The 22,698-nt window shown below is 42.9% G+C and overlaps 1 protein-coding gene across 4 annotated transcripts in view; it reads left to right on the forward strand.

The window, feature by feature from the left end:
* The window catches only part of PGAP1 (post-GPI attachment to proteins inositol deacylase 1), a 734,955-nt gene that overhangs the window by 363,754 nt on the left and 348,503 nt on the right, over positions 1-22,698 (forward strand). For all 4 annotated transcript variants that reach the window (XM_075830035.1, XM_075830037.1, XM_075830034.1 and 1 more), the window contains one exon: positions 21,437-21,514. In XM_075830035.1, coding sequence (XP_075686150.1) covers positions 21,437-21,514 — 78 coding nt within the window. The remainder of the gene's footprint in view (positions 1-21,436; positions 21,515-22,698) is intronic.

A 22,698-nucleotide genomic window follows, 5' to 3' on the forward strand; every position in this document is an offset into this window, starting at 1 on the left:
GCCCCCCAGCAGGTAGTGCCACACAGCCCCCCAGCAGGTAGTGCCACACAGCCCCCCTGCAGGTAGTGCCACACAGCCCCCCAGCAGGTAGTGCCACACAGCCCCCCAGCAGGTAGTGCCACACAGCCCCCCAGCAGGTAGTGCCACACAGCCCCCCAGTAGGTAGTGCCACACAGCCCCCCAGTAGGTAGTGCCACACAGCCCCCCAGTAGGTAGTGCCACACAGCCCCCCAGTAGGTAGTGCCACACAGCCCCCCAGTAGGTAGTGCCACACAGCCCCCCAGTAGGTAGTGCCACACAGCCCCCCAGTAGGTAGTGCCACACAGCCCCCCAGTAGGTAGTGCCACACAGCCCCCCAGTAGGTAGTGCCACACAGCCCCCCAGTAGGTAGTGCCACACAGCCCCCCAGTAGGTAGTGCCACACAGCCCCCCAGTAGGTAGTGCCACACAGCCCCCCTGTAAGCACTGCCACACAGCCCCCTGTAAGCAATGCCACATGCCCCCCTGTAGGTAATGCCACACGGCCCCCTATAGGTAATGCCGCACGGCCCCCTATAGGTAATGCCGCGCGGCCCCCTGTAGGTAATGCCGCGCGGCCCCCCCATGTAGGTAATGCCGCGCGGCCCCCCCATGTAGGTAATGCCGCGCGGCCCCCCCATGTAGGTAATGCCGCGCGGCCCCCCATGTAGGTAATGCCGCGCGGCCCCCCATGTAGGTAATGCCGCGCGGCCCCCCATGTAGGTAATGCCGCGCGGCCCCCCATGTAGGTAATGCCGCGCGGCCCCCCATGTAGGTAATGCCGCGCGGCCCCCCATGTAGGTAATGCCGCGCGGCCCCCCATGTAGGTAATGCCGCACGGCCCCCCATGTAGGTAATGCCGCACGGCCCCCCTGTAGGTAATGCCACACGGCCGCCTTGTACATAGTCACCCCACTTCCTGTAGGGGATGGCTCAAGGAAAAGTCCTATATATGGACATTGAAGTGAGGGAATTCTCCTGGATCGGAATCCCCGGCGACATCGTCGGTTGCTATGGCCGGGGATTCCGCTTTAGGAGCTGGTCACAGCAGGGACAGTAGATGGCTTTAAAAAAGGGTTAGATAATTTCCTAGAACAAAAAAATATTAGCTCCTATGTGTAGAAATTTTTCCTTCCCTTTTCCCTTCCCTTGGTTGAACTTGATGGACATGTGTCTTTTTTCAGCCGTACTAACTATGTAACTATGTAACTATGTAACTGTCCCTGACTTCACTGTCGGCTCCTCCTTCTCACATGCACTTCAGTGCCGGAGGAATAAAGTCCATTAATGGCCGCCGTGAAAAGACGTATTGGCGGTCACTAACAGGTTAATACTTCTCTATTTCCTACCTAATCTAATAAACACTTTGACGCTGATAACGACCGTGTTGTTTTTTTGTTTTTTTTAAACTTTTGTTATCGACAAAATTCTGATCATTATCAGATTTCTGCAATTTTTTTCTGAATGCCCAACTTACTTTTCCATATAACCAAGTGGGTGTTGTAAAGAAAAGTGTATGATGCTGACCAATCAGCGTCATACACTTCTCTTCATTCCTGCCCTGGCATAGCTGGAGGTGATGTCTGGTCATTCTCTCATCGCTCCGGTGAAGGAACTTTGGGAGGAAGTCACGTCACAGCGTGACCTCACGAGATCACGCTGTGCTGTGAATAAAGCTGGGCATGAATGAAGAGAAGTGTATGACACTGATTGGCCAGCGTCATACACTTTTCTTTACAACACCCACTTGGTTAAACGAAAAAAAAATGGCTAGTCGAGCATTTAGAAAAAAATTGCATAAATTTAAAAATGATCAGAACTTCGTCAATAATAAACGTTCTTTTTAAAATAAACAACAACACCATAGTTCACAGCATCAAAACATTTATTAGATTAGGTACGCAATAGAGACGTATTAACCCCTTAATGACCGGGCCTGAAAAGACCTTAATGACCAAGCCAGATTTGTTAAATCTGGTATGTCTGACTTTATCAGAGAATAACTCAGCGAAAGTTTTGAATATTCAAGTAATTCTGACATTGTTTTTTCGTCACATGTTGTACTTTATTTTAGTGGTAAAAGTAGGCTGATACGATTTGCGGAAATTAATGAAAAATAGAAAAATTGAAGAAATTTTGTAAAAATTATAATTTTTCCCTATTTTTAACTGCAATATGTCACATATGTACATACATACTGTACAATTTTTTTTATTAAATATATATTTCCATCGCTTTACTCTATTTTGGCAGCACTTTTGGGGAAAAAAAATTTTTGGGGAGCAATTTAGAAGACTTACAAGTTTAGTAATGATTTTATAAATTTTGAAGTACATTTTGTTTTCCTGCACCCAGCCAGGTTTTCATAGGCTCATATGTGTCAGAATGGTGGAAACCCCACAAGCGACACCATTTTGAAAACTACACCCCTTAATGTATTTATTAAGGGGTGTTGTAAGTATTTTGACCCCACAGTTTTTTTGTAAGAATTCATGCAAAGCCGGTGTAAAAAAATATAATTTCACTTTTTTCATAAAAGTATCACTTTGAAGACCGATTTCTTTGTAAAGCGACCATGAGAATGAAGAAATGCACCCCAAAATCTATCACCCTGTTTCTCCTGTTTTCAAAAATGCCCACATTGTGACCCTAATGCGTTGCCTGGACACACGGCAGGGCCCGAAAGGAAGGGAGCAACCGGAGGCATTCAGGTCTCATTTTTGCTTGAAAATGTTTTAGGCCCCACTGTACATTTGGAGAGGTTTTGAACTGCCAGAACGATAGAAACTCCCCATAAATGACCCCATTTAGAAAACTAGACACCTTAAAGAGGCTCTGTCACCAGATTTTGCAACCCCTATCTGCTATTGCAGCAGATAGGCGCTGCAATGTAGATTACAGTAACGTTTTTATTTTTAAAAAACGAGCATTTTTGGCCAAGTTATGACCATTTTTTTAGTTATGCAAATGAGGCTTGCAAAAGTCCAAGTGGGTGTGTTTAAAAGTAAAAGTCCAAGTGGGCGTGTATTATGTGCGTACATCGGGGCGTTTTTAATACTTTTACTAGCTGGGCGCTCTGAAGAGAAGTATCATCCACTTCTCTTCAGAACGCCCAGCTTCTGGCAGTGCAGATCTGTGACGTCACTCACAGGTCCTGCATCTTGTCGGCCACATCGGCACCAGAGGCTTCAGTTGATTCTGCAGCAGCATCGGCGTTAGCAGGTAAGTCGATGTAGCTACTTACCTGCAAACGCTGATGCTGCTGCAGAATCAACTGTAGCCTCTGGTGCCGATGTGTCCTCGCTTGTCTGACACGATGCAGGACCTGTGAGTGACGTCACAGCGTGATCTCTCGAGAACACGGCTGTGTCTGCACTGCCAGAAGCTGGGCGTTGTGAAGAGAAGTGGATGATACTTCTCATCAGAACGCCCAGCTAGTAAAAGTATTAAAAACGGCCCGATGTACGCACATAATACACGCCCACTTGGACTTTTACTTTTAAACACACCCACTTGGACTTTTGCAAGCCTCATTTGCATAACTACAAAAATTGTCATTTTTAAAAAATAAAAACGTTACTGTAATCTACATTGCAGCGCCTATCTGCTGCAATAGCAGATAGGGGTTCCAAAATCTGGTGACAGAGCCTCTTTAAGGTATTTATCTAGGGCTGTAGTGAGTATTTTGACCCCACAGTTTTTTGCTAAATTGAATGCATAGCAGGTGAAATTAAAAAAAACAACACTTTTTATATAAAAGTATCACTTTGAAGACCGATTTCTTTGTAAAGCGACCATGAGAATGAAGAAACACCCCCCAAAATCTATCACCCTGTTTCTCCTATTTTCAAAAATGCCCCCATTGTGACCCTAATGCGTTGCCTGGACACACGGCAGGGCCCGAAAGGGAGGTAGCACCCGAAGACTTTCAGGACACATATTTTGCTTGAAAATGTTTCAGGTCCCATTACACATTTTTTTTACGCACTGAGCTGCCAAAAAGATAGAAACTCCCCATAAATGACCCCATTTTGAAAACTAGACCGCTTAAGGTATTCATATAGGTGTGTACTAAGTATTTTGACCCCACAGTTTTCGCAGGAATTAATGCAAAGTAGGTGGAAAGAAAATTTTATTTCACTTTTTTTCACAAATGTGTCATTTTAAGGTCAGATTTCTTGTACAGAGGACATGAGAATAAGGAAATGCACCAGAAAATGTATCACCCTGTTTCTCCTGTGTTCAAAAATATCCCCATTGTGGCCCTAATGTGTTTCCTGGACACACGGCAGGACCCAAAAGGAAGGGAGCACCCGGAGGCTTTCAGGACACACATTTTGCTTTGAAAATGGGAGGCTTCTACTTTTCTAGATTGAGAAATATATGTCCCTAACAGTTTCTACACCCTATGACTATGTCGTGCTAAGAAAGCAGCTGTCCTGAAATCATGTCAGTCTATAGACATTATGTATATCAACCCGCTCTGATATATAGTAAGTTAGAGTGGGAAAATGTATGTACTGTTGGCGGAAAAAGGCAATATATCCAAAAAAAAGGAGGAAGAATGTATCCAGCTATGTGGAAAACTAGAGCATGTTCACAGGATGAAAGAAAATTTGTAGGGCTGTAATGACTTTATTATTCAAAGTGACTGGTCATACAACATCTCTTTAGCTCCATCAATCCCTATATAAGGGACGAATGTGCCAAGTGACGCGGTACACCATAACAAGCCCCTGCCCGGCAAGGTAGGAACCGCCATGTGCACAAAACAACCAATCACCTGTAGAATATATAAAGGGGCAGTGTCCCACACCGTATGTATAGATACAGTAAAGGACCACTACTCCCCAAATTAATGTCGCTATTTCTAGAAGTATTGTCGGGTGTAAGAGGTCCACCAAAAACCCGAACAAAACTGTAATAAAGCCCATAGTGTATTGATAAGGACAAAACAGGGACTTATGCATAGACCAGGGTTGGAAGGACAAGCGGAACAATAATATCGTGACTCACTTCGCTGTCCTCGTTTGCTGCAGACCCGACACCGTTTTTTGGCGTATTTTTGGTTAGATGTTGAAGGGATGGGGTGTAAAAAATGTTTTTCAACAAGTCGGTGTACATCCTCTGACTCATTGACTACTCTCTGGTCTGCAGATTAAAATAGGAGATCTTCAATCACTTTCTCCTGAAATTCAAAGAATGTCGCCCTGCCCGCTGATTTTTTGGTACAGGACAAATGCGTTCTGCATCGCAACCTGAATTTGTTATAGCCGATGACACACACAGGCTTTTGTCTATCTGCAGAGGCCCCACGTTCTCTAATAGTTGCTGTTGCACTTGAATGGACAGTGCTGATCCTTGCGGTCACGAAATTTTAAAGCCAGCATCTTCTCAATTTGAAAAGTGCATGACTCCCCCTTTCGTAGTTTTTTATCCACAAGTTGACGTGGGAAACCTTTGCGATTCCTGCGTATTGTGCCACAGGCTCCGGTGTTGGCACAATGAAGGGCGCTAAACAATGGCACACTGGTATAAAAACTGTCCGTGTATACATGATGTAGGAAAGGGCCAATTAAATCCCACACAATCTTACCAGTGGTACCAATATTTGGAGGGCACCCTGGTGGATTAAATTCACTGTCTTTACCCTCGTAGATCTTAAATACACATGTGTAGCCAGTAGTGCTTTCACACAATTTGTAGATCTTTACCCCGTATTTTGCACTTTTTGAGGGTATGAATTGACGGAATGAGAGACGCCCTTTGAAATTTGTGGGATTCCACAATCTGGCATTAGGTGACGAAGGCTTATTGGCAATGTACTGCCTGGCATACAAATTTGTTTCCTGCACAAAATGTTCCAAAACTTGGTCCGTAATAAAAATATTAAAATAATTTAGTGGTGAAAAATTACTGACATTGGGACTTATGCCAGGAGTAGCAATAAAGTCATTTATGGTGGGAGAAAATAAACTCGTGGGTTCCCACACTAAATCTGTTTGGTGGGGTTGTGCAATTTCAGGGGCTGCACTTTGAACGGACGTTGTGGCAACTGCGCCGTCTCCCATATCACTGGTGCTGGGTCTCATATCCGTAGAATCCCTTGAAGCGACACTTTCGCTTTCAAGTAAGGCTGGGTTCACACGACCTATTTTCAGACGTAAACGAGGCGTATTATGCCTCGTTTTACGTCTGAAAATAGGGCTACAATACGTCGGCAAACATCTGCCCATTCATTTGAATGGGTTTGCCGACGTACTGTGCAGACAACCTGTCATTTACGCGTCGTCGTTTGACAGCTGTCAAACGACGACGCGTAAAAATACAGCCTCGTCAAAAGAAGTGCAGGACACTTATTTGGACGTTTTTGGAGCCATTTTCTCATAGACTCCAATGAAAACAGCTCAAAAAACGGACGTAAAAAACGCAGCGAAAACCGTGAGTTGCTCAAAAAACGTCTGAAAATCAGGGTCTGTTTTCCCTTGAAAACAGCTCCGTATTTTCAGACGTTTTTGGTCACTACGTGTGCACATACCCTAAAAGCTCAACTTCAGATGCAGAATCCGTATCTGAGCATAGCATCTGATAAGCTTCCTCAACGCTGTATCTTCTGGCAGCCATAATGAATATACAGTCTAAACCGCAAATAATAAATTGAACTAGCGGTTTAAATTTTTTATTTATCAACTAAGGCCTCATGCAGACGACCGTAAAAACACCCGTTATTGCGGGTCGTAATTACAACCCGCAATAACGGGCTCATAGACTTCTGTTACCCAAGGGTACCTTCCCGTTTTCTCATGTGAAGGTGCCCGTGCCATTAAAAAAATAGAACATGTTCTATTTTTCTATTTTACGGGCCGTGCTGCTATACTTTATAATGACAGCACGGCTCACAAAAGCGGCCGGCTGCCTGCGGCCGGCCGTGCTCGTAATTACGAGTCGTAATTACGAGCACGGTCGTGTGCATGAAGCCTAATCAACTAAGAACACTAAAAGAATTTAACTTTTTTATATTTTTTTTTTATTGTTTTTTTTAAAGTTTTTTTTTTTTTTCAAACCTAAACCCTACGCCTAACACAAACCGTAAACCCAAGCCCAGAACAGCACCCTACGCCGTCTAAGGCCCCATGCACACGAACGTGTTTTTGCGGCCGCAATTCCCCCGAAAATCCACGGGAGAATTGCGGCCCCATTCTTTTCTATGGGGCCATGCACACGACCGTAGTTTTTGCGGTCCTTGCACGGCCCGGGAGCCCGGACCGCAGAAAGAACGGGCATGTCTTATTACGGCCCTGTTCTGCGGTCCGGGCTCATTGAAAACAATGGTGGCGGCCATGTGCATGTCCCGCGATTTGCGGGCGGCCTGCGGCTGACAGTCCGCAGCCGGCCGACCCGAAAATCACGGCCGTGCACACGGCTGATTGTATCGTGTATGCAGCAGTAAATATTATTATTGTCGTCAGCACATCTCCCTGTGTTAAAAAGGAGACGTTCTGCCGACATGATAGAAATCTATGGGGATGAGCAATCGTAGTAAAGAGCACTCGTCCCCATACATAGCTCTTTGTGAGGGACAGTTTACACGTTGCGTAAATAGTGCAGATTTTCCGCAACAAATACTGTAGCAGCAAAGTGGAGATAAAATTAGACTTTTATTCTGCAGCATGTCAATTGTATTTGTGTAAACACAGTATATTTGTTGCGGGTTTTCCCCATTGAATTCAATGGGGAGGTAAAACCTGCAACAAATAACAGTTGTTGCATTTTTTTGCGGCAGGTTCACATGGATTCCGCCGCAAAAGATGCAACTCAGATTTTTTTTTTTTATTATACTTACCTGGTAGTCTGTTTCTTCCTCCAAGCTGGCCTCCTGGGAAGACGTTTCATCCCATGTGACGGCTGCAGCCAATCACAGGCTGTAGCAGCATTCACATGGATGAAACGTCATCTAATGTGACTTCATCTAATGTGACCGCCGCTGCAGCCAATAAGGCTGCAGCGGTCTCCTGGGATGGAACATCATCCCAGGAGGTCGGCCTGCTAGCAGGCCAGCTATGTCCTGCTGTTTAATGCAGCAGACACTTTCTGGGAGAAAAACTGCACCATGGTTTGGTGCAGTTTTTCACCCAGAATTCCCTGCAGCACATAAGGCGGATATTCTGCGTGCTTTTACGCAGCGTATCTGCCCAGTTTGAACTCAGCCTGAAAGGAACAAACGAGCGCCGATCAACAAGCTGTTAAGTGGCAGGTGGGGTTTTATTAATGCAATATACATATAACAAGAGGGTTATTACCTTAAACCAATAGAGATACGCCTACTAACTGCGACTCATTGGATCGATAAACGTAATGTTTATTTTACTCTTCCTTAACTCCTTAATGACTAAGCCTGTTTTGGCCTTTCTGTAACAAATAAGTTTTTACCAGAGAAATACAACTCAATATTTATTACCCAGATTCTGCAGTTTTTAGAAATATCCCACATGTGGCCCGTGTGTACTAATAGAAGCACCGGCCTCAAAAGCAAAGGAGCACCTAGAGGATTTTGTGGCCTCCTTTTTATTAGAATATATTTTAGGCACCATGTCAGGTTTGAAGAGCTCTTGCCAAAACAGTGGACACACCCCTAATAATACACCATTTTGAAAACTACACCCCACAAGGAATTTATCAAGGCGTATAGTGAGCATTTTGACCGCACAGATTATTTGCTGAATTTAGTGGAATTAGATCGTCAAAATTAAAATCTACATTTCTTCCAATAAAACATATTAATTTTCGATTTTTACAAGGCATGAACGAGAAAAGACGCCCCGACACTTGAAAAGCTTCCATAGTGGCCCCCACATAGAATAATGCATCTATAGTGCCCTCTACACAAAAAAATTCTTCCATGGTGGACCCCACACAGTATAATGCTTCTATAGTGGCCCCCACACAGTGTATTGACCCCTTAGTGGACCCAACACAGTATAATTCCCCTATAGCTGCCCCACACACAGTATAATGCTTCATAGTGTCCCCCATACAGGATAATGCCCAATAGCTTCCCTCATACAGTATACTGCCTCCATTGCTGCCCCATACTGTGTAATGCCCCCATGCAGTATAATGCCCCCATAGCTTCTCCCATACAATATAATTCCCCATAACTGTCCTCCTACAGTATAATTCCCCCATACAGTATAGCTATGAAGTGACCCCATTTTGAAAACTACACCCTTCAAGGCATTTATCATTTTCCTGGACAAATGACAGGGCTCAGAAGTGAAGAGCACCATGCACACGTGAGGTCTATTTTGGTGATTTTCACAGCTTTAGAAAATAATGCGCAGCAGGTGCTGCAAAGTTAAAATTGCAATTTTCCACTAATATGCCATTTTATTGCCCAGTTTGTGCCACTGATGACAAATATCTCAAACTGTTAAGCTAATTTTTTCGGGTATGGTGATGCCATATATGTGGACGTAAACTTCTGTTTGGGCACACTGTAGGGCTCAGAAGGGAGGGAACATTATTTGGCTTTTGGAGCGTGGATTTAGCTTAGTAGTAGCTCTGTTTGGAGTTTTGCTGGCACTTTAGTTTATAATGTGGGGGTACATGTAAGCTGTGCGGAGTACATCAGGGCATTATAAGAGGGTATACTAATGCGGTAAATAGATAATAATCCACAGATGCCTGGCCAGTGTCGTACTGATAAATGGTGCCCAAACTTATCGGCATTTGGTACACTCTGCATATTTTGCGTCGCTGTACTCTGAGCGATATAACTTTTTTTTTTCACCAACAGAGCTGTGTGAGGGTGGATTTTTTGCAGGACAATCTGTAGTTTTCATTGATACCATATTGGGGTACATGCAATTTGTTTTTTTATTTCATTTTTTGGCAAGCAAAGTGACCAAAAATCAGCAATTCTGACAATGATTTTTATTCTTTTATTGTTTTACAGTGTCTACTGTGCACTATATATGCTATTTTTACTTTATTCTGCGGGTCGATACGATTATGGCGATACCATATGTATTATCGTTATTTTATGTTTTGCAGTGTTTAACCCCTTAACAACCGCCCACCGTCTTTTGATGGCAGGTGTTGCATGTTCTTAGTCTACATCAGCATCTTTTGGCTTCGCTGTAGAAGAGGCTGTGAGCACTCATCCTCTAAGCAGGAGCTGTAACTAACAGCTCCTGAACTTAGAGAAACCTGCTGAATACAGCTGGTGTCGGAAAACATTCGGTCCATGACAGCGGCAAGATCAAAGGGAACTCCCCTCTTTGATCGCGTCACTTGAAACCCGGTGACATGATCAAAGAGCAGGGAATCCCTCTTCAGTCAGCCCAGGAGACCTAGAAAGGACCCCAGGGCTGTCTATTCAGTTTGCCTGCTGTTAGAGCACACTATGTGCTGCCCTAACCTCAGCCTGTGTCATAGTGAGACAGTATAATGTATTAGCATACAAGAGTAAAAAATAAAGTTGTAAATAAAGTTATCCCTTAGTGGGATTAAAAAAAAGTAATAAACAAGAAATAAATACAAAAAAAGTCCAAATAAAAAGTAATTATTTTGCATAAAATATTTTATTGCCCCTAGACTAAATACAAACAAAAAACCTACACATATTAGGTATCTAAACGACCATAAAAACCTGAAGATTTAATCTAACGGCTTATTTAGCGTGAAATGTAAACTGAATAAAAAATAAACAAGAACAACGATGCCGAAAATTGCTTTTTCCTATATTCACGCCGTAAAAATATATTTTTTTCTACCTCCAAACTGTAAAAAAAATAATAGTTTCTCCCGCAAAAAACAAGGCCTCATAATGAAAACAGCCACGTCAATGAAAAACATAAAAATAGTTCTGGCTGCTGAAATGCAGAGAGTTAAAAACTTAAAAATGTAGCTGGTCATGAAGACCTTTTCGGGCCCAGGCATTAAGGGGTTAATTATTTAATTCCTTTTTTTTTTTGCCTCCCCATATTCTGAGAGCTATACCTTTTTTATGTTTGTATCGACAAGGCTGTGTAAGGGCTTGTTTTTTGCGGGACGGCTTGGAGTATAAATTAGTACTATTTTGGGGTACATGTGATTTTTTGATCACTTTATATTCTATGTTTTTGGAGGGGTAGTGACTAAACAATAGTGATTCTGGCATTGTTTATTTATATTTTCAGTGTTCACCAAGCAGAAAAAAATAACATACCACTTTTATAATTTGGGTCGTTATGGACGCTGTGATACCAAATATGTGTACTTTTTCCATTTTAATTGTTTTCCTATAAAACAAGTCTTCTAAGGGAAAATACCATTTTTTTTTTTTTTTTACTGCTAACTTTTATTTTTATGCTTTTGTACAACATTTTTCAAACTTTTTTTTTTGTACCACTAGGGGATTTGAAGGCTTGCACCTCTGATCCTTATTCTAATACTTCACTACCCACGTAGTACAATACATTAGAGCTGTCAGTTATTCACTGACAGCAAGCCTATGAGGCTCCCCCTCCAGGTAGGGCCTAATGAGCTTCCGTACGTGGCAGACAAGGAGGCCACTGTTGGCCTCCGCTTGCCATAGCAACAATCGGCACCCCCGCCACCACAATGCAGCGATCCTGATCGTTTACAAACCACTGAGATGCTGAAATCATTTTTGATCACAGCATCTAAAGGGTTAAAGGCAGGGATTGAAGCCAGCTCCGTTCCCTGCCGTTACTGCAGGGCGGCAGCTGTAACATACAGCAGACACCCGCGGTGACATGGTGGCAGAACAAAACCATGACGTAACTGTACCTCATGGTGCATTAGGGCACAGCAAACTATGACATACTGTTGCGCCAACAGTGGCCATGGTGCGTTAAGGTGTTAAAGCAGAATTTCTTTCTTATAAGTAATAGTTATTCCCACAAATAAGGTGCAAGTTAAAAGATCTTGCAGATAGGGGAAGGAGAGAAATGTAATAGAAAACTTTTTTATTTATCCTCCATTGCAGAATCTGTCAAAAAATAACATAATAGCACAGATGTGAAGATAGCGTTATACACTACTATTATAAACAGTGTTTATTGAATTGTATTTAATATTTGTAAATCAGCATTTATTAATTGGGTCATAACGTTGACCAGTTAGGCTTTGTTCACGTTTCTGGCCTATGTTTTCATGTATATGCAGAGAAAAGCTCCCGACGTATATGCTAAAAGTGGGCATATACCTAACAGTCAAGTAAAAAATAGGGTAGGCAACAGCATCTACATGGAAAATGCTGAAATGTATTTATGCCAAAAAACGTACAAAAATAACGTTTTGGCTTTAAACAAGTGAGCATTACTCCAGCCTAATGTCATACTGTGCAATCCCTCATTTTATATAGTGCATAGCCAATCACAGTGTATAGACCATCATGGTATATGTCAAACGAATGCACCACGAAAAGGGTTCATGCACAGGTACATGCTTGAAAAAGACTCCAGCGGGGTCGAAACATATTTCTTGCTTTTGGTATATTTGGGATGTCTTAATAAACACCACAACTTCTTTGCCACACGGATGCTGTCCTCAAGATTTTTTACCATTTAAGGATTGCCAAGATGGGATTTCTGGACATGGAATGTGCATCCCTTTTGTTTCTGAGTGGGGAGTTCCTGCTATAGTAAGTACTCTGGAAGTCTTTCTATACAACATGAAAAGGGTTCATGACATATCTGTTAATGGGATACCATTACAGTCTATGAGTGATGAATGCCATTATTAGGCATCTTTTTAACATGTCACTCATAGGTTATAAGGGCATAAGTTTAACGGAATTGCCATAAAAAGCTGTTAAAAAAGCCCATGATGTGTTCATTAAAGAAAATGCCAGTGGCATATGCCATATGTCTCCTATTGTCTGCCATGTTAAAAAAAAAAAGAGTTTTGTGTTTTTACTGGACCCCACAGTTGGGCATAATGTAGACTACTATACCAGTGTTTGCCGGAATGTGCGTTGGGCCCCCCTGGCGGGTCTTGTGAAGACCTCCAGGGGGGTGGTCGTAAGCCACTCATCAATGTCCCGGTTTCAACTGTATCTGCATCCTCAGGACACAGATACAGTAGAATCCACTTCTGGAGTAGGAAGCTGACGGCTCCTTGCTCCAGCATTCACGGTGTAATGCCGGCCGTGAGTGGCTCGGCACAGATAGGCTTGATGTAGTGACATCACTGCGCCTGTCTGTGCCGAAACCACACACTGCAAAGACCGGAAGAGCAGAGGGATCTTTTCCATGCGTTGTGGGATCGGGGATAGGTGAGAATTTTTTTTATTATAATTTGTTTAGGCTACTAAGTATGGGGGGCCGCTATGGGGCAATATACTGTATGGGAGCAGCTATAGGTGCGTTATAATGGGTGGAGGCAGCTATAGGGACATTATACTGTGTGGGGGCATATATAGGGGCAGTATCCTATATGGGGTCCGCTATAGGAGCATTATCCTGTGTGTGGGCAGCTATTAGGGCATCATCCTGCGTGGGGGCCACTAAGTGGTCATTATACTGTGTGGGTGGCTCACTGGGTTGTGGCTCAATCAGATTTTTTTAAGCCCCCCTGTGCTAAACCCCTAGCTGTGCCTCTGATGGCCACTGATTGACGGGTTGGGTAACATGACCCACCATCATTGGCCATAGTCGGGCCACAGCAACGCACTGCAGCAGGATACCTTGAGCCCGCTCACACAATTATCAATGTTTTTGATGTTCTAGGGACTTATTTTTCGAATGGAGCTAAGTACCGGCATCTAGCTACGAATGGTGTTGACATACGTCAGATGAATTGGGGCTAAATACAGTACTGGGGGACAAAAGTGGGTCCCAGCCTCAGAAAGTTTGGGAACCTCTGTACTATGCCATTCCATACATTTTTTGTGCGGTTTACAAACGTATACCGGCCAGATAGAGGCCAAAAGGACATGCTTTTGGCCTCCATCTGACAATGGAGCCCTATAGAGATGTTTAGTGTGTACGTTGTGCGCTATTTGTTTATGTACTGTTATTGTGATCCTCTGGACACAATATGTGACATTAAACGTATCCTGAGGGCTCCATTATACCAACGGAGGCCAAAAGAGTGTGCCTTTGGCCCCCATTCGTCGGTATATTGGTTGTTTACCATTTTTTATTTTTTTTGCTAGATAGAAAAGCATAGTCAACTACGCTATTCTATCCAGAGGCATCCAGTAAAAAATATATACTTTTAACAGATATTATGATAGCCTACGGTGGACGAGGAATGACATCCGTCACTGGCCTCTGTTAAACGTATTCGTCGGGAATCTCCAGTGATGCAACTGTCAATATATATATTAGATGGAGGGTGGGTGCTGGGATTCAGTCATCCAAAAATGCTCTGACATGACAGAAGGAGAGAGGGTACTGTTGCTGTGGTGAAAAGTTACAGCAGTGTCGGGTGATGGGGTCTCGGTGAGCTGCATCAGGTGATGGGATCCTGGTGAGCTGGGTCGGGAGACAGGATCCTAAGTGGCAGTGTCAGGTGACAGAATCCCAGCACCGACCCTCCATCTGTCCTGTCCCCTGTGCTGCCCCTCAAATAAGTCCTTGAAAGCAGCAAAGTCCCTGGCTGCTTTCAACCTGCGGCCCAACAAACTCCAGTTTGTAAATTTCCATAAATGGCAAGTTAAGTCATAGGAACTTCCCCAGTGTAGAATCCCACACCCACCCGAACGAGAGCCCAACTAACCCCATTCAAGACCTTTAAAGCAGCCATAGTTCCCAGCTGCTTATCTCCGTCCTAGGAAGCTATATCACTAGAAATTACTTGGGGTAGCCCCAGTGACGTAACTGATATGGGCAGCTACATCACTGAGGTTCCCTAGGTATCTGGCTGCTTTGAAGATCCTTAAGGTGGTATAGTTTGAGCGCTGTGTGGTTGGGTGTGGGGTTCTACCTTAGAGAAGTTGTGTGGTGAGCTTCCCCAGACAGTACAGAGTTGTCAACTGTAGCAGGGGACTGGGGAAGGGGCACAAAGGCCACAAAATGGACCCGAGGAAATAAGTCCATTCTTGCTCATGAACCCAGAGGTACCCTCTGCTGTCTCACGGGGAAGCTCCAGGGACAACTGTCCATATATGGACAGTTACATTATTTGCGCATTTCCGACATATCTGGTAAACAGAGGCGGTGACAGATGCCTGACAATGGAATCCCTCACCCATGAAAATGGTAATTTGAGTTCATGATGTTTCCGTTAAATTGAAACCATTCTAGTCTACGAATGACTGATGCCATTGTTAGGCATCCATCATAGCCTCCGTTTAACGTATCAGTCTGGGACTTTTTTTTTGTTTTGAACATATAATGCTGATATACCTGCAATATTCTGGCAGTGACATGTATGTTGAGGACCTGTGAGGCGTCTATTTCTCAAACTAGAGACTCTAATGTACTTGTATTGTTGCTCAGTTGTGCAGCAGGGCCTCCCACTTCTCTTTCTACTCTGGTTAGAGCCTGTGCGTGCTGTCCTCTGCAGGGAGTAGTACACACCGTTGTAGGAAATCTTCAGTTTCTTGGCAATTTCTCGCATGGAATAGCCTTCATTTCTAAGAACAAGAATAGACTGTCGAGTTTCACATGAAAGCTCTCTTTTTCTAGCCATTTTGAGAGTTTAATCGAACCAACAAATGTAATGCTCCAGATTCTCAACTAGCTCAAAGGAAGGTCAGTTTTATAGATCATCTAAACAGCAAAACTGTTTACAGCGGTGCTAACATAATTGCACAAGGGTTTTCTAATTATCCATTAGCCTTCTAACACAGTTAGCAAACACAATGTACCTTTAGAACACTGGAGTGATGGTTGCTGGAAATGGGCCTCTATACACCTATGTAGATATTGCATTAAAAACCAGACGTTTGCAGCTAGAATAGTCATTTAGCACATTAACAATGCATAAAGTGTATTTCTGATTAATTTAATATTATCTTCATTGAAAAAAACTGTGCTTTTCTTTCAAAAATAAGGAAATTTCTAAGTGACCATAAACTTTTGAACGGTTTTGCTGTTTAGAGGAGCTATAAAACAGACCTTCCTTTGAGCTAGTTGAGAATCTAGAGCATTACATTTGTGGGTTCGATTAAACTCTCAAAATGGCTAGAAAAAGAGAGCTTTCATGTGAAACTCGACAGTCTATTCTCGTTCTTAGAAATGAAGGCTATTTCATACGAGAAATTGCCAAGAAACTGAAGATTTCCTACAACGGTGTGTACTACTCCCTTCAGAGGACAGCACAAACAGGCTCTAAACAGAGTAGAAAGAGAAGTGGGAGGGCCCCGCTGCACAACTGAGCAACAAGACAAGTACATTAGAGTCTCTAGTTTGAGAAATAGACGCCTCACAGGTCCTCAACTGGCAGCTTCATTAAATAGTACCCGCAAAACGCCAGTGTCAACGTCTACAGTGAAGAGGCGACTCCGGGATGCTGGCCTTCTGGGCAGAGTGGCAAAGAAAAAGCCATATCTGAGACTGGCTAATAAAAGGAAAAGATTAATATGGGCAAAAGCACACAGACATTGGACAGAGGAAGATTGGAAAAAAGTGTTATGGACAGACGAATCGAAGTTTGAGGTGTTTGGATCACACAAAAGGACATTTGTGAGACGCAGAACAACTGAAAAGATGCTGGAAGAGTGCCTGACGCCATCTGTCAAGCATGGTGGAGGTAATGCGATGGTCTGGGGTTGCTTTGGTGCTGGTAAAGTGGGAGATTTGTATGCAGCGTATCCGACCCATGGGAACCCAGCCTAACACGCAGGATCCGCTGTCACTGAACCAGTCAATCCCGCTGACCTAACGGATTCAGGTTTCAGCGCACGATACAGCTACTCTGTGTACAGGATATAAAGCAGTTGTATCTCAAAAAGTAAACATTATTTTGAATAAAAAGTAATTGCAAAGTTGCACAAAACACGCTGATACACGTTTTTATTTAAAAAAAACGTTTTCAAAGGTGTAGCGGCTGTAGCCTTTAAATCATTTTTGTGGGGGTGGGGGGATTTGACTGTAAATACCATAGTTACATAGCTAGTACGGCTGAAAAAAAAACACATGTCCATCAAGTTCAACCAAGGGATGGGAAAAGGGAAGGGAAACATTTCTACACATAGGAGCTAATACTTTTTTGTTCTAGGAAATTATCTAACCCTTTTTTAAAGCCATCTACTGTCCCTGCTGTGACCAGCTCCTGCGGTAGGCTATTCCATAGATTCACAGTTCTCACAGTAAAGAAGGCTTGTCGCCTCTGCAGGTTGAAACTTTTTTTCTCCAGACGAAGGGAGTTTTACATGGAACAGGATTTCACCATATTTTTTGTATGTGCCATTAATATATTTATATTAATTAATCATGTCCCCCCTTAGTCGTCTTTTTTCAAGGCTAAATAGGTTTAATTCTTTTAATCTTTCCTCATAACTTAGATTTTCCATGCCCCTTATTAGCTTCGTTGCTCTTCTGTGTATTTTTTCCAACTCCAGGGCATCCTTTCTATGAACTGAAGCCCAGAACTGAACTGCATATTCTAGATGAGGCCTCACTAATGCTTTGTAAAGTGGCAATATTACATCCCTGTCCCGCGAGTCCATGCCTCTTTTAATACACGACAATATCCTGCTGGCCTTTGAAGCAGCTGATTGACACTGCATGCTGTTATTTAGTTTATGATTTACAAGTACACCCAGATCCTTCTCAACAAGTGAATCCCCCAGTGTAGCTCCCCCTAGGACATATGATGCATGCAGGTTGTTGGTACCCAGATGAATAACTTTACATTTATCTACATTAAACTTCATTTGCCAACTGGATGCCCAAACACTGTTTGTTTAAATCCGCTTGCAATTCACGAACATCTTCCATAGACTGAACTATATTACATAGCTTGGTGTCATCTGCAAAAATAGAAATAGTGCTATTAATCCTATCCTCTATATCATTAATAAATAAGTTGAATAATAGTGGTCCCAGCACTGAACCTTGTGGTACACCACTTATTACTGGGGATTATTCAGAGTAGGAATCATTGACCACAACTCTCTGGATACGGTCCTTGAGCCAATTCTCAATCCAATTACAAACTATATTTTCTACACCTATAGTCCTTAATTTACCCATTAGACGTCTATGAGGGACAGTGTCAAATGCCTTTGCAAAGTCCAAAAACACTATATCCACAGCGGCCCTTCTGTCTAGGCTTCTGCTCACCTTTTCATAAAAACAGATCAGGTTAGTTTGACAACTTCTGTCCATAGTAAAACCGTGCTGGCTGTCACTTATACTATTTTTTGTCACATAATTCTGTACATAGTCCCTCAATAGCCCCTCAAAAATTTTCCCCACAATTGATGTTAAGCTTACTGGTCTATAATTACCCAGGGAAGACCTAGAGCCCTTTTTGAAAATAGGCACCACATTTGCCCTGCGCCAGTCCCTTGGCACTATACCAGTCACTAGAGAATCTCTGAATATTATGAAAAGGGGGACAGAAATAACTGAACTAAGCTCTTTAAGAATTCTAGGGTGTATCCCATCTGGTCCCGGGGCCTTGTTCACATTTATTTTATTTTATTTAGCTTGGACCATATCTACATTCATCCAATTCAGTATATCAACTGATATATTAACAGCACTGGCACCGGCTACATCAGCTTCTCTTTCTTCTGTTGTATATACAGAGCTGAAGAACCCATTTAGTAACTCTGCCTTCTCTTGATCCCCTGTGACCAACTCCCCATTACCACTATCAAGGGGTCCTACATGTTCAGACCTTGGCTTTTTTGTATTTATATACGTAAAGATTTTTTGGGGATTTGTTTTACTATCCTTGGCCACCTGCCTTTCATTTTGTATTTTTGCTAATTTTATTACATTTTTACAGATTTTATTAAGCTCTTTATATTTTAATATAAAAAGCTTAATAAAATCTGTAAAAATGTAATAAAATTAGCAAAAATACAAAGGCTACAGATGTACCCTCAGATTTGTATTTTTTAAATGGCCTTTTTTTGTCATGTATTGCCCCTTTCACAGAAGGTGTAAGCCATGTGGGATTTAATTGTAGTCGTTTATACTTGTTACCTATAGGAATAAATTTTGCACTATAATTATCCAAAGTAGATTTGAAAATCTCCCATTTATCATTTGTCCCATTATTTAACAGTAGTTCTTCCCAGTCTATATCCTGAATTGCAGCCCTCATCCTAGGGAAATTGGCTTTCTTAAAATTAAATGTTTTTGCCCTCCCATCCTGTGTTTGTTTTTTACAGTATAGGTAAAATGTAACTATATTGTGATCACTGTTACCGAGGTTTTCACGAACATTGACATTCCCAACAAGATCTACATTATTAGAAATTACCAGATCCAACAGAGCTTCACCTCTAGTCGGGTCTTCCACAAACTGGCCCATAAAATTTTCCTGCAACAGGTTGAGGAAATGTCTCCCCTTTGCAGTTGAAGCCGAACCATGACACCAATTAATATCCCTCAAATTAAAATCTCCCATTATTACTACAGTACCAGCCTGTACAGCCCGCTCCATCTGTTTATATAGCTGACCTTCCATCTCCTCCGTTATATTGGGCAGTCTATAGATTACACCAAAAGTAATTTTTTCAGTGTTGACCTCCTTTCTAGTTCAGTGTTGACCTCCCTTTCTAGTTCCACCCACAAGGTTTCAACCTCCTCACAGTCTTCACCCACTATTGTCTCTTTCACACTCTCCTTCATATCACTTCTCACATACAGACATATACCACCACCTTTCCTATTTGCCCGGTCTTTCCGAAACAGTGTAAAACCTTGTCGATTTGCAGCCCAGTCATGCGAAGAGCCTAGCCATGTTTCAGCAACACCAACTATATCTATATTTTCTTCCAGTATCAAGGCCTCCAGCTCCCCTATTTTGCTTGCTAGACTTCTGGCATTTGTGAACATACACTTTAACTTGCCTTTCAGTTTTTCACTTTTATTATCAGAAATGTGATTATTTGACATTTGGGCTGTTTTATTTACACCTCTGTTTTGTAACGAAACAAACTCCTTATCCTGTTGTCTAGTCCTCTAGTCCTATACCACCTGGAACCATTTAACCCCTCCCCCCTAGTCAGCTGCTCAGCAGGAAGTAAGCTGCAAAGAAAAAAATGGTTTTAAATTGTGTCACTTTGCAAACTTCTTTTAGCAAGCAAGCAATCAATTCATATATCACATACACTGGCCCCCACTTTGTCACACACAACACAGTTAGTCAATCCGGTTTTGTAACTCCACTTGATATACAAACCACTTGTTTTACAAGCCCACTGGAACTTTTTTAGCATATATTCACGAGTTAGTCATTTTGCGTTTTTGTTTTTTTTGCAGAGATATTCGCAAAACTATGGCAAAAGACATGGTTATAAAGCAATTTTACCAAAACTTTTGCAAAAAACGTGATTTGACTCGACGTGTGAAGAGACCCTTGTAGTTCATTTGTGTGGGGGTAGGGGTGCTTTGCTGTAGATGTTATTCGAGGAGAAAGTTTAGCTATAGTTTTTGTTTGGAGGAGGGTATATTCACATATAGCGTTTGAGGTGCAGTTAAAAAAAAATCATCCAAACCACGCAGTCAACAGCGCTATTGATTTCGTCAAAACAACGGAAACCTTATAGAACGGAGACAAACGGAAACCATTTGCAACTAATGCGTTACCATTGAAATCAATGGTAATGCAAATGGAATTCTATGGTTTCCGATTGTTTCTGTTTGGTTTCCATTCATGGGTTCTTCTGACGGAAAAGCCAGACAGAACCCATGAACGGAGTCCCGATGCAGTTGTGATCGAAGCCTAACATATATGGACATAAGGAACAGTCACAGAGTCCCTGGGCAGAGCGCTAGTAGAAGATCTTCCCAGGGTCTCCAGCCATGGGAAAGCTCCACTCCCCAAGCGACATATTCCACTATATGCCATACAGTCGGATACGTTTTGGATAAATTGAACAAAATCAAGAGCATTAACTGGTCACTGCCTGGTCCATGGTTTTGTTCACTGTAATTGACATCAGCACCAAAATTGGTTAACGCGTATAATGTGCAAACATGAGCGCCACACTTTCCGTTGTCCACCGCTGGTAATGGAGGGTGCCCAGACATCATGGGGCCTAGAAATTCCTAATGGCGGCCCTGGCCGGAGCCAACTGCTTCCGGCATGTACACCCGAAGCTCGGAGTTAGCCATGCGTTGTCCAGTAGTGGACAACCCCTTTAATTATGCTTGCTTATGGGAGCAACATTTAACAGATCCTCATTTTACTCCTGAATTATTGACACACTAGCATATTTTTTTTTATAAGTTCTTGTTTAATAAAAGTAATATCATTTTCTTTCATTTTATTAATGTAGGCTGTAACCTTAAAGCTTGAAGATTTCTTTAATGCTTCCCTCTTTGTGATTTATCTGCCGACAACGAATAACAGCAAGGTAATTTATCTTTAGTCATGCTGAAAATATATGCTTTGTCATCTGTGTTTTGATCAGAATAGTTTTTCCCTGTGTCAGGGTCACTTCAAAATGTGTTAAATGGTATGGGTGCAGTGTATGGAAGAGTTACATACTCCGCATAAAGTAAGCCTGAACCTAAATGAACTAAGAAAGCATTTGTAAGATGTAACACAATTAGTCTAATGATGCTAAAAAAGACAACTACTATTGCCATATAATTATCTCGTCACGTTGGGTACGTGGACCCACTGGGCCGTACCGCCTTGACAGTATGGCAGCTGGCCAACAGGACACAGGTCACAGTCTATAGTTTGTATGGTGTACCTGTGGTAGCTCAGACAGTAGCATGACAGGCTCGGCTGGGACTAGGCAGCAGGCAGGCGCCAGGCGTGGTTTAGCAGGACAGGCGTGGTATACAGCACAGCACAACTTTTGCTCAACATGGTACTTGATCAGGATAGCACAGGTTACAGGTAGCAGGAACTGGAAACACTGGGAACTGGAAAACACTTAGGAGACCATTTGCTTAGACAGACTAGGGTAACAACAACAAGGCTCAGGCAAGGCAGGAAGGGGCTGGGCCCCTCTTGTAGTCCAGGGCTCATGGGCTAATTTTGACTAATTTCAGGTGTGTGCTGGCCCTTTAAGAGCGGGCACAAGTGTGTGCGCGCACCCTATGGGGCCCGGCCGGGAAAAGCGGAAGTGAGCGCTGGCGTCTCCTGAGGGGTAGATGAGGGCCAGCGCTCACAGTTCCATGGCTGCGGGCGTCAGGAGGTGAGTGAGCCTGCGGCCATGGGCATGACCGTATCCCCCCTCTTACGCCCCCTCCTCTTGGAGCCAGAACGAGAGAGAAACTTCCTCAGGAGGGTAGGGGCATTGAGGTTCTCTTCTGGCTCCCAGGATCCCTATTCAGGACCAAACCCCTTCCAATCCACCAAATAAAAGGCTCTTCCACCCACTCTCTTGGTGTCCAGGATCTCCTTAAAGAGGCTCTGTCACCACATTATAAGTGCCCTATCTCCTACATAAGGAGATCGGCGCTGTAATGTAGGTGACAGCAGTGCTTTTTATTTAGAAAAACAATTTATTTTTACCATGTTAGGAGCGATTTAAGCTTTATGATAATTAGTTTCTTAATGCCCAAGTGGGCGTGTTTTTACTTT

Source organism: Rhinoderma darwinii, chromosome 6 (genome assembly GCF_050947455.1).
Source record: "Rhinoderma darwinii isolate aRhiDar2 chromosome 6, aRhiDar2.hap1, whole genome shotgun sequence".
NCBI classification, from domain to species: Eukaryota; Metazoa; Chordata; class Amphibia; order Anura; family Rhinodermatidae; genus Rhinoderma; species Rhinoderma darwinii.